The following is a 13,685-nucleotide window of genomic DNA, read 5'->3' as shown; positions in this document are numbered from 1 at the left end:
CTCCACGTGTGTGTCTGCATCCTAAATTTTCCTGGCTGCAAGATGACGAACCACGGGTTTAGACCCCAGACAATGTAGCCACTTCAGCGGTAAATGAGCATGTGAGCCTATGAGCATATTTATGTGTGTGGAGGCGCTCATCAAGGGTGAGTTATGTGTCATAAAGTTCTTCAAATGCAGGGTAGGGACCAAATCACATTTTACCTGTCATTTTCTAAGGAGAATGCCAGCTTGATAATATAAAAATTTTTTAAAAACTTAACATTTACTTAAATTTTCTGATTATAAAATTAATACTTGCAATTGTAGACTCTGAAAAATAAAGATATCATGAAGAAAAACAAAATCATATCTAATATCTTGATCTAGATTTAACCTCTTTAAAAATGTGATATTTATATTTCATTTAATCTTTTTCTACATATATACACACAAAAAAGCTGAGATCAAATTCTATGTATGTTTGATCTAGGCTGACATGTATTTGTACCTGTGATCCACTTGGATCACAGGTACAAATCCCACCAGTAACTTGTCAGAATTAAGTTTTATAACTGTTACAATGTGTGTATATGACTGAATACATACTTGAGGATACTGCTGGAATCCAGAATATACCGGGTTACTGGGCTGTACTCCAGAAATAAGTGGTGCTGTAGCATTCTGATAACCAGGCTGAAGTGTTGGATAGCCATAGCCAAAAGGCTTAGCCATTTTTGAAGGCTGAGGGATGACAGGAGCTGCAGCTGAAGCTGGAGCTGGAGCAGAAGCAGGATCAGGTTCAGGGGCGGGATCAGGAGCAGGACTGCTTGCTGATGAAGAAAGCATATCTAAAAAATGGAAACACATGGTGTTAACAACTGAAAATCAAGACTCCACAAAGACTGGACTCCAGATCCAGTCCATAACCCCTGACATTTCCTTTTTACTTTTTAAAGCTTTTTATTCTAAGAAATTTTGGACACACACAAAGTAGGGGGAATGATGAACCCCATATACTTATCACTAAGCTTCAATAATTATCAATATTTTGTTATCTTGTTTTACATGTTGTCATACTACATTTTTTTTATTTCTTTTTACAGAAACTCCACCCCATATTTTACATCACTTCACCAACAGATACATTAGTTGGTATTTCTTTTTTTTAAAATAGAGATGGAGTCTCCCATGTTGCCTAGGCTGGTCTTGAACACCTGTGCTCAAGAGATTTTTCTACCTCGCCTACCAAAGTGCTGAGCATACAGGTGTGAGCCCCTTGAGTTGGTAATTCTAACAGATAAGAATATATTTATATAATACACACAAACGCACACACAAAGTTAATAAAGTTTTAAAAAATTCTCTCAGCAGAGACTAAGCACCACAAAACAAAGCAAGCAATAAAAAGGGTGCCAACTACTCTTTTCTCTAATTTGCTTTATCTAAACCTACCATCTATATAAAAACTAACTCTATGGAAGGAGTAGCATGTTTCCATAATCCCCTAAAAATATGCATTATTTGCAGTAGCAAAACTGTTAGTCAAGTATGAAAGATAGTGTCTAGAGGCTGGGCGTGGTGGCTCACTCCTGTAATCCCAGCACTTTAGGAGACTGAGGTGGGTGGATCATGAGGTCAGGAGTTTGAGACCAGCCTGGCCAACATGGTAAAACCCCGTCTCTACTAAAAATACAAAAATTAGCTGAGCATGGTGGCGGGCACCTGTAGTCCCAGCTACTCAGGAGGCTGAGGTTGCAGTGAGCCGAGATTGCGCCATTGCACTCCAGCCTGGGCCACAGGGTGAGACTCTGTCTCAAAAAAAAAAAAAAAAAGGTAGTATCTAGAATAGTGTCCTGCTCCTAGAACAATGTTTAGTATGTAATAAATGTCAAATAAAATGTATTTAATGAATGAATGCCCTTATTTAAATTTAAAACAGAAAGTGGAAAACAAAAAAACTGCAGAAAACTTAAATATCATATACGAAAACAGTAACAACAAAAAGAAACTCTAAAAGTTACTCTACACATAACCATTATTAACAATTTGGCATATTGACTGTTTAGTCCTATTTTGAAGTCAACTCTACAATGTGCATTCATTTTAGTTCGTAAGATATCCTTCACCAGCATTTGGGATTCTGCAAAAATATATTCTTAGAAACATTTAACTGAATCAATCTATTTTTTTTTTTTTTCTTGAAGAATCACATCTCCTTATTGGGTCTAATTCTGAAGATACACTCCCAGACATTCTGCTATCATCTTGTGCTGATTAGGCAAGGATCAGCTTACTGGCTTTCTGGTAACCTCCCAGACTTCTTAAAAGGATAAGACCTTCAACATGCTGTCATAATCCTTAGATCTCTTGCTTGTCCCTCCTCATGGTGATGGAAACATAGGCAGAAAGTTCTCTTAACATGGCAAGTTATCAGCATAAGAAATAAAAAAAAACAATGGGGCTGGGTGCAAAGGCTCAAGCCTATTATCCCAACACTTTGGAAGGCCAAGGTAGAAGGACTGTTTGTAGCCAGATGTTTGATACCAGCCTGGACAACAAAGTGAGACCCCATCTTTATGAAAAGAAAAGAAAAAAAAAAGCTGGATATGGTGGTGTGCACCTGTAGTCCCAGCTACTTGGGAGGCTGAGGAGGGAGGATGGCTTGAGCCCAGTAGTACCAGGCTGCAGTGAACCACGATCATGCCACTGCACTCCAATAAACACGAAGGTCTAAATCTTCTCCCCTTCTTCAGGAAAGAATAATATTTCTAGGTTTCTATAGATCTATTCTAGTACCTGACATATAGTAGGCCTACAATTCATTTAACATTACTGCTACAGATGCTCACATAGTTCTTTAATTTTGGTGTAGTATAAATAGGAAGAAAACTTGTCCAAGGTTACTGAAATACTCCCAACACATAGTTCATTATAAGATTAGAATTCGTTGACTGAATGAATAGAAAGAAACCAAAGTCTGACTGCAGGGCCAGAATCTTTCAACTAGACTACACTAGACATTTCATTTCACATTAATCTAGAGCTCATGGGATACTATATGGTTGTTCATCTTTTAGTAAATGAAGCAACTCTTCTAGAAGATCTTGATAAGAGATTGTTTTTGGAATGGTTTACAACTTCTTACACACACAGACACACACACACAAAATTCCTAGGGGAAAAATCCTTAACTACAAAAAACTGAGTCGTTTATTCAAGTATTTTTAAAATATTACAAGGGAATTCCATACTGAGCTGAAAAGATTAGTTTTCTACTGATTCACAGAATAGTGATAGCAAGATAGTATGGGTTTTTTTTTTTTTTAAGTATAGAACATTCCAACTTCAATTAAACTTCATCCTGGATCATCAACAAAGAGATAAGAAATAAAAAGAAGGGCAAAACTGCTTTTTCTGTTAGTTTCGAAGCTTGGAATCATTAGGAAAAGAGAGACAGAGATCAGGTACAGTTGTCAGGTTGTCAGTGATAGGAGACAGGAGGGCAAAAAAATCACAGTATATTAAAATGAAATGATAGTTTTTTCTTTCAATACTATCCAATCCTGTACTTGAATGTAATGGCTAAAGTGATTTCCAGATATGGTTAAAAGTGATGTCTCCAAAACCTACCCCCAAGTTGAAGGTAGCATCTATTTACCTACTAGAAGCAGCCAGAAGCCATTGAGGGAGCAAAGAGTCAAAGACTATACTCAGAGGCTGGTTGAAAAGAATTCAAATTCAAAGACCTAAGCATGACAATAGAAATATAAAATTTATTTAAGGAGTAGTTATTCTTTAAAAAGAAGGGGAAAGAAGAGAAAGGCTACTGAAAATCTTTTAGAAAAAGATAAAGAGTATGATAACAACAAAAAATAATAGCCCCAGAAACAAGCTTCATAGTTGTTAGTGATAACGCTATTAAGTTGAGGCTGAGAAGTGCCAGAAAAATGTCCTTTTTTTCTTGTTAAAAATATAGCCTGCTATTATGTGTAATACATGTTCACATTTGAAGGCAACTGATGGTCAATAACTTTCAAAATGAAGATCAAGCAAGCACAAAACAAATTACCTGGGTAACTGCCTCCTTCCAGGGCATCATAACTGTTGGGCATTGGAGAAGCACTGCTTGTGGTAGAAGAGCTGTCAACACCTAAAAGGAAAACCAAAATATCTACTAGGTTTAAAATGACAAAGTATCTTAAAGCAGCCTTTGGCAATTTTGAAAAAGATGTTTTTGCGGAACTAGGAAAATTCTTGATTCTAGTAAAAAAGTAAAATGATTGATGTCTAGAGACATTTTAAAAACCAATGAATTTCTGTTAAGAATAGAAGAGTGGAGAGAATATGAAGCTGATGAGTGGGATAAAATTCAGTTAAACATGTAAAGCATCTTAGAAAAGAACAGATACTAAACTATTAAAAGTAGTCAAACACATAAACAAAAACTTTAGGTTGATAGAAATGTTAATATAGTCACATCTTAAGGATTACATCTACCAAATATACTACTAGATATATTTTATCAATATTAGGGTATTTTAAGGTAATTAAATTTTAATGACTTTTATTTATATCATAGCACACTGAGACATTCATAAATGAGGAGTCTGTGGCTTAGGTTGCTATCTGGCATGCTACTAAGCTTTTCTGTGTCTCAGTTTACATATCTGCTGAATAGAGATTAAATAACACCTGCCATATTTAATAAGGTAATATAAATGAAAGGCACACTAATTCATATAAATGTTAGACTATAAGAATTTTTATTATGTGTGCTCATTCAAAACCTGTTAAGATTAAGATGAGAGTTCAGTGACACTTTATGATGAAATCTGGTCACAGGTCACATGAAAAGAACAAGCAATATACTTCTTCCATTCATTCAACAAATATTTTGAGACCTACAATTATCCTGGGTACGTATGCTAGCGTATATTATGATGAATAAAATAAAAAATCTGCATGATCCTTCTATCATGTTAGAGATCTTGCTTTGTTTCACAGTAAGACAAAATTCTGTGCTACAGAGGTTATCCCTTGCTATTAATACCAGTATTATAACTGGTGTTTAAACTACATTTAGGTTAATTTTCAATTGTAATAGGGAAGGAACAGGTATGCATAATTATTTTTCATTGAGTAATTTTAGATGAACATGAGAATCAGGTATACCGACTCAGGGCATAATAGCTGATGTTTTTTGTGTAGGAACATTTTCTTATCAGCAAAGAACATGATTTGGAGGCAAAGACTGCAGTTACATCAACTCCATCATTTACTTGCTATGTAACTTTGTGGTTCTTTTCTCCTAAGAATAAATGAAGGTAACTTGCTATATAACTCTTCTGCAAAATGCTAACGATTTTTTTAATGTCCTATGTGTGGTTTTTTATGTTCTTATAAGGTCTAAATGAGACAGTGGATATGAAGACACCCATAAAATAAGTAATAGGTAGAAGACACTAATATTTATGCAGTGCCTTCTTCGTGATAAGTAGAACGATTTTGCACATATATTTTTCCTCTTAATAAAGAATGGAAAGTAATGCCCTTTCCTTTGTGTTCCTTTTATTTGTGAATTTTAAACTAAAGCAGAATGCTGATATATCAGGTCAAAAGTCTCCAAATATTCATCAACAGATGAATGGATAAACAAAATATGGTATATCTATAAAATGGGATATTATTTAGCCATAAAAATGAAGTATGGATACATGCTACAATGTGAATGAAACCTGAAAATTTGCTTATGTGAAATAAATCAAACAAAAAAGACCATATATATTATCATATGTATATATCACATGTATATATCATATATATACTTTATTATAATATATAATATATATAATTCTATTTATATGAAAGACCCAGGCTGAGGGGAGGGGAAAATGGGGAGTGACTGAGTGTAGGATTTTCTTTTGGGATGATGAAAATGTCTAGTACTTCACAAAATTAGATAGAGCTAAATAGAAGTGGGGACTGCATAACACTGTACATGTACTAAATGCCACTGAATTATACAATTTAAAACAGTTAATTTTATGTTATGTATATTTTTCCTTAATAAAACTAAACAATTTACCATGACATTTCAATGAGGAAATAATATTCTTTTCAGCAAATGGTGCTGGAACAACTAGACATATCCACATGCAGAAGAACAAAGCTGGACCCCTTCCCTACACCATAACTAACTCAAAATGGATCATAGACATAAAATGTAAGTGCTAAAACTATAAAACTCTTAGAATACAGGAATAAATCCTCATGACTAAATGAATTTTTAGATATGACATCAAAGGTACAAGCAACAAAAGAAAAAAGATAATTTGGACTTCATCAAAATTAAGAACTTTTGTGCTCTAAAGGTTACCGTATCATCAAGAAGTAAAAAGACAACCCACAGAATGAGAGTAAATATTTGCAAATCATATATCTGATAAGGGGTTAATATCCAGAATATGTAACAAACTCTTACAACTCAACAATAAAACAACAAATAACCAAATTTAAAATGGGCAAAAGATTTGAACAGATATTTATCCAAAGAAGATAAACAAATGACCAATAAACACATGAAAAGATGCTCAACATCACAATCCCATTAGGAAAATGAAAATCAAAACAACGAGATACCATTTCACATCCACTAGGATGGTTATAACCAATTGAATGAGGATTCCAATTTTTCCACATCTTTGCCAAAACTTATTACCAAAGATGTGGAGAAATTAGAATCCTCGTTGGATTGTAAAATGGTGCAGTTACTTTGGAAAACAGTTTGGCAGTTTCTCGAAAGTTAAATACAAAGTTCTGACCCAGCAATTCTACTCAAGAGAAATGAAAACATAAACCTACACAAAAACTTGTTGACAAATGTTCACAGCAGGAGTATTCATAACAGCCAAAAAGCAGAAACAACCCAAATGTCCATCAACTCATGAATGGATAAATAAAATGTGATACATTCACATATGGAATATTTTTTGGTAACAAAAAATAATAAAGTACTGACATATGCCATAATGTGGATGAACCTTGAAAACATTATGTTAAAAGAAAGATGCCAAGTAACAACCACATATTATATGATCTCTACATACAAAATGTTCAAAATAGACAAACCTGTAGAGACAGAGGATTAATGGTTGCCTAGAGCTGTGTGTGGTTGTGCGGGGAGGGTAGAATGGGAAAAAGGCTAAAACATATGAAGTTTCTATTTTGGGGTGAAGAAAATGTTCTGGAATTACATAGTAGTGATGGTTGCTACTTTGTGAATCTGCTAAAAACTGCAGAACAGCACAACTTAAATAGGTGAATTTTATGGTATGTGAATTATTTCTCAAAACTGCTATTAAAAATATCATGGGCATTCTAAGAAAAACTTTTAAATGTATATATCAAGAAATAACTACTCTTGAAAAAAAATAAAGTCCAAAGATAAAAGATTACTTATATATGAACTTATTCCAAAGAACATACTACTACTCAGTTAAGATGTTTAGTTTCTTTCATGTCAAATCAACTGTTAATATTTTAAAGATTGTTCATTTTAATAAGGCTATAAGTTTTAAAGTATTAATTTTTTTATTCTATTTTGTTTACTGAATAGTTTGAAATCTGCTAGTTTACTTTAAATTCACTTTCAGAAGAAAAAATAACTGCAAATCTCTATTTTTGAACCTGTCAAAATATCAAAGCAATGATAATTGTTATAAACCCAAATAAATCAGTAAGCTAAACAGACTCATGATATTTTGCTATTTAGATTAATGCGTTCTAAGTAATGCCTTAATCAGAGGTCATGCCATTACTGGCAAATAAATCAAAAAGGTATTTTTATAAAACAGTACCTGATTGAAAACTTATGTGTTAACATTCTGAACATGCTTAAAAACAACCTTCACTAATTTCCCCACCATCTTAGTGAATAAGGTCTAAATGCCTTCACACTGTCATAAAACAAACTTCAAAATTTGGCTTCTACTTGTCCTTTCCACCTGCATCTCTCACCTGTCCCTTTACCATCCTCCCTTTTACCTTATTTTGCAGTTACACCAAACTTCTGACTCTTGACCCAATACTACATTTTTTTCTTCTGTTTATGCATTATGTCTGTTAGCCATAATTTCCTTTCTTCACATGGCAAATTACTACTCATCCTTCAAATTTCAAATCCTTTGTCAAACTTTTCCTGTATGCCCACAGAAAATCATTTCCTCTTCTATGCTGGAGCACATTCTCAATCCTGAATTAATACACTTTTCTTTTTTTTTTTTTTTTTTTTTTTGAGACAGAGTCTCACTCTTGTCACTCAGGCTGTAGTGCAGTGGCGTGATCTCAGCTCACTGCAACCTCTGTCTCCCGGGTTCAAGTGATTCTCCTGCCTCAGCCTCCAAAGCAGCTGGGATTACAGACGCCAGCCACCACGGCCGGCTAATCTTTGTATTTTTAGTAGATATGGGGTTTCGTCATGTTAGCCAGGCTGGTCTCAAACTCCTGACCTCAGGTGATCTGCCCGCCCATCTCAGCCTCCCAAAGTGCTGGGATTACAGGCGTGAGCCACCGCGCCTGCTTACACTTTTCAAGTTGTACTGTAATCATATGGTATCTGTTTCCCTATCATATTATACGTATTTGATGGCCAGAGCTATGCTAATATATTGATCTTTGGAATCCTGATACCAAGCAAAATACTGCTTTTAGCATACAGGCTGGTTTCCACTGAATCAATGGCTTTGGTACTTGTCCCATGCTTAATCCTTGGATAGCATCGATTTGCCTCAGTCACTTCACACTACAATTACTGATAATAAGTATTCTGAGATCAAATAGGGGTCAAGTATGAAATGCAGTACTTGGAAATAATTTTCTCTCATTCTTTTACTGGCTCTATGTTACAGCTTGAAAGAAGAAAAAAGGAAAGAGAAAAAGAGAGGGAGCTGAAATCTAAAGTAACGAGGAGAACAGATCAGAAGAATAGCTCAGAATCCTTGAAGCTAGGGAAGAGTATCAGAAAGCAATTAAGCCTTTAAAAAAAAGGCTTAAGCTGTTTTCAGTCTCTAAAAGACAAGCAATATGGGTCAACAAAGGCAATATACTTACTAGTATTGCTAAACTTGAAATTAGCCAGATAATTTGAGATTTCCTCATAACCTGCACAAAACATGAAAAGGCTATAACTCAAACTCCATGTCTACTCCCTAACAGTTGAGGGAAAATGGACACCTGACATCTCTGAGCTGCTCCTCATTAGTAACGACAGATTTCATAATAACACCTACTCCACAGAGCTACTATTACAACTTCACAGATATCACAGGTATAACAGATATTAGCAAGAGACTCAGGAAATGTTCTTCGTGTTCTCTCTTCCCTCTATCTCCAAACAGTGCTACAGAGGGGGAAAAAACAAAACAAGACAGATACCTCCTGATAGATTTTCCAATTGTTTTTTTTCCCTCAGCTTTCAGCCAAACTTTCCTCAACACTTAACACTGCTAACCCAATAACTTCTGATTCTCCACCCTGCTGGTTGATTTTTCATCACTGTTTAGTAAATTTTTTTCAAATTTGGAGAACAATCCCACATAAACTAAACACACAAAAATCTCACAAATAAAGGGAATAAATGCCACTGAAATGCTTAAGAAGCAGAGCACTCCAAATCGCTACTTTATTAGACACTTACATGTAATTCCCACACCAATTTCAGCCACTTTCTTTTTACCTCTGTACATATGAAATAAATTATTGTAACTGGGCAAGGTTTAAAAAATAAAATTCCATTTAAAGCTAGACTTTCTTCCCATCCCACCACTGAGAATGTTTCTTTAATTTGCAACCAACAAAGATATTATTTTAAAAAACCATTAATAGAGAACACTAAGATTATAGTAAAAATGTCAATAATATAGTCTTATTTTGTGGAGTAGAAAAAAACACAGGAGTAAGATAACATGTACGTTTAACACTGTAGTGACTACCGTCATGTGCCCTTTACTTCCCACCTACTCTGGAGGTTTATGTTCTCTCACTAGATAGGAAGACACCTTCTTTTTCATACTTTTCTGCAGAAAGACCTCAGTTTGAATCTCTACTCTGCCTACTGAGCAGCTGTGTGACCACAGACAAATGTTACTTAACATGTTCAGGCTGCAGTTAATTCATCTGTAAAATAGAGTTGATTATTTCTGCCTTGCAGAATTGTTGAGAAGAACAGACAATAACACAATCTCAATGCTGGTAATGACAGCTAATCTTTCTGAGTGTTTACGATTTGCCACACACTGTTCTAAGCTCTTTACAAACAGTATCTTCAATCCTTAAAACAACTATATGTAATTGTTACTATCATTATCACAAAGCTAGAAAGTGAAAAAAGTCGGGATGTGAGTCTAGAAAAACTGACACAAAAACCGAGGGAGACATACTAGCTCTGTATTGCTACGACTGGCATTCAGTAAGTGCTAAAAATGTTAGGTATTATTAAAATCCAAATGCCATAAAAACTCAGGAATTTTAAATCTATAATATACTCAAGAAAAATAATAAACAAGACATTAGAAAAAAGCCATAAATGCTAAATTTTTTTTTTTTTTTTTTTTTTTTGAGACAGAGTCTCGCTCTGCCACCCAGGCTGGAGGGCAGTGGCGTGATCTCGGCTCACTGCAACCTCTGCCTCCCAGGTTCAAGCAATTCTCCTGCCTCAGCGTCCAGAGTAGCTGGGACTATGGGTGTGCGCCACCACACCTGGCTAATTTTTGTTATTTTTAGTAGAGATAGAGTTTCACCATGTTGGCCAGGCTGTTCTCAAACTCCTGACCCCAGGTGATCCGCCTGCCTTGGACTTCCAAAGTGCTGGGATTACAGGCGTGAGCCACTGCACCTAGCCACCAAATCTTTCTGATCTCTCTTTTTTTTCTTTTTTGGAGAACAGAACATTTACATAGTCTCAAAGAAACTCCCCACAAATGACTTATTAATTTTAACAGGGAAAAACAGTAACTTTATAGTGGAGAAACCTGGCAGATACCACCTTATTCAAATAATAAAAGTTAACCTCATCAATATGAGAACAAATTGACATCATGTGCCTCAAATAGGATGCACTGAGAACACAACATTGTTTTAGTGGTAATCCTCCGAAAAATGCATGGTCTGAATCTAATCATGAGGAAACCTCAGATAAACCCACATTGGGGAACATTTTACAAAATAACTGGCCTGTACTCTTTGAAAATGTAAAGGCAAGGAAAGAGGCTAATGAACTGTTGGAGACTAAAGGAGTCTAACATGACAACTAAATTCAACGCATGATCCAAATTGGATCCTGGACCATGAAAACAGCTTTATAGCTGATCTACTTCAGACAACTGATATTTGACAATGAACAGTGTTATCAGATATTATTGCATCAATGCTCTATTTCTTGATAACTGTATTTTGGTTATTTAAGACACTGACCTTATGATTAGGAAACATAAAGTATTAGGGGTAAAGTTCATGATGTCTCCAATTTACTTGCAAATGGTATAGCAAAAATATGTTGATAGAGAATTATAAAGCAAATGTGGCAAAAATGGTTTATCTGGGTAAAGCGTACATGCGGGTTTCTTTTACACTTCTGTGAGTTTGAAATTTTGTTAAAATTTAAAATTACAAAAAAAATTTCAGAAACATAGATGGGTACTTACATATTTAGAGTAAGAAAAATTATTTCCCACCTGTCACCCCCAATTTTTATCCTCTCGAGTCGCATATAATGATTTAAATATTTTTAAATGCACAGGAAATAGAAATTTTTGGTTAAAATGATTGTTTGTAGAACAGATCTTCACATTTAGAACAGGAGAATTATGGTCACATATAATAACTTGAAAGATCATCAGTTATTGGTTCAGTCTTAAACTACAGGTTGAGAGTCCCTAATGTGAAAATCCAAAATCTTAAATGCTCCAAAATCCAAAATTTTATGAGGGCTGACATGACACCACAAGTGGAAAATTCCACACCTGACCTCATATGACAAGTCACAGGCAAAACTCTGTATCATGTACAAAATTATTAAAAATATTGCACAAGGCCGGGCACTGGTGGCTCACGCCTGTAATCCCAGCACTTTGGGAGGCCAAGGCAGGCGGATCATGAGGTCAGGAGATCAAGACCATCCTGGCTAACACAGTGAAACCCCATCTCTACTAAAAACACAAAAAATTAGCCAGGTCCACGGCGGGTGCCTGTAGTCCCAGCTACTCGGGAGGCTAAGACAGGAGAATGGTGTGAACCCAGAAGGTGCAGCTTGCAGTGAGCCAAGATCACTCCACTGCAGTCCAGCCTGGGCAACAGAGCAAGACTCCATCTCAAAAAAATATATATATACACATACATATATATATAAAAATACATAAATAAATACATATATAAATATATAAAAAACACATATGTATAATATATGTGTGTGTGTATATATATGTGTGTGCGTGTGTGTGTGTGTGTGTGTGTGTGTGTGTATATATATATATAGAGAGAGAGAGAGAGAGAGAGAGAGTACAAGCCTGGCAAGGTAGCTCATGCCTGTAATCCCAGCACTTTGGGAGGTTGAGGTGGGCGGATTCCCTGAGTGCAGGAGTTCAAGACCAGCTTGGGCAACATGGCGAAACCCCATCTCTACAAAAAATACAAACATTAACTGTGCAGGGTGGCCTGTAGTCTCAGCTACGTGGGAGTTGAGACAGGAGGATGGCTTGAGCCTGGGAGGCGAAGGTTGGCAGGAGCCATGATTGTGTCACTGCACTCCAGCCTGGGTGACACAGTGAGATCCTGTCTCAAAAATAAAAAACAAAGCAAAATAAAAAAATATATATAGTACAAAATTATCTTTAGTTTATGTGTATAGGTGTATATGAAACAAAAATGAATTTAGTATTTAGACTTGAGTCCCATCCTCAAACTATCTCACTATGTATATGCTGCAAATATTCTGAAATCTGAAAAAATATAAAATTTGAAACACTCTGGCCCCAAGCATTTCAGATAAGGGATATTCAACCTGTATTAGAATTAATGGAGGAACTGAACTGCTTAATTTTTAGCAGTGTTCTACCTATCAAAGGCAGAAAAAGATATTAAACAGTTTGCAACACATAACCATATGCACAACTTCTTCAGCTAGCAAGATATGTACTATTTCATGAAGCAGGAAAATAACTACAAATTCTGGGCCTTCTAAATACATGACAAGAAAAGCCAAAAGGACCTCACTGAAACACTGTCCTATTTCTCTATCCCTATTATAAAATCCGCATGGCTTATTTTGATTAGACTAAAGTAGCAGGCAAAGCAGAAAATGAAGCATTATTCCTAAAACGATGCTAGAGCAATCATCAGCCAAAAGCTTCAGTCAGTACTCATTATTTTGCATGTGACATGGGAGAAAATGCATTTCTGAAAGAAGAATGCACTCTACTGTCATGAAAGAGGTATTCTGATTCTATTATTTACAATATGGCAAAGATGCCTAAAGGAGGAAAAACAAAACAAACACCTTATTTTATGTGACACATCTTCTATAATGCAAACCTCGTAAGTTCATCATGCTAAATCTTCAAAGACTCTTTTTTAAAAGGCTAAGTAAGACTGTGGAAACAAAAAGAAAACTTGAGCAGGAAAAGATCAAGAACTGGTGTAAAGCTAAAGCA

General features: G+C 35.4%; 1 protein-coding gene and 1 non-coding gene across 9 annotated transcripts in view; both read right to left on the bottom strand.

Moving 5' to 3' along the window:
- SEC24B (SEC24 homolog B, COPII coat complex component) overlaps nt 1-13,685 on the bottom strand; it is a 106,382-nt gene that overhangs the window by 44,952 nt on the left and 47,745 nt on the right. For all 8 annotated transcript variants that reach the window (XM_016952010.3, XM_016952004.3, XM_016952006.4 and 5 more), the window contains 2 exons: nt 4,052-4,132; nt 589-830 (listed from right to left, as the gene is read on the bottom strand). In XM_016952010.3, coding sequence (XP_016807499.2) covers nt 589-830; nt 4,052-4,132 — 323 coding nt within the window. The remainder of the gene's footprint in view (nt 1-588; nt 831-4,051; nt 4,133-13,685) is intronic.
- On the bottom strand, nt 6,641-6,737 carry MIR576 (microRNA mir-576). The gene has a single exon (NR_035917.1). It is a non-coding gene; the product is annotated as a microRNA mir-576 (primary transcript).

Source organism: Pan troglodytes, chromosome 3, assembly GCF_028858775.2.
Source record: "Pan troglodytes isolate AG18354 chromosome 3, NHGRI_mPanTro3-v2.0_pri, whole genome shotgun sequence".
NCBI classification, from domain to species: Eukaryota; Metazoa; Chordata; class Mammalia; order Primates; family Hominidae; genus Pan; species Pan troglodytes.
This window is presented reverse-complemented; position numbering and strand designations above follow the sequence as displayed.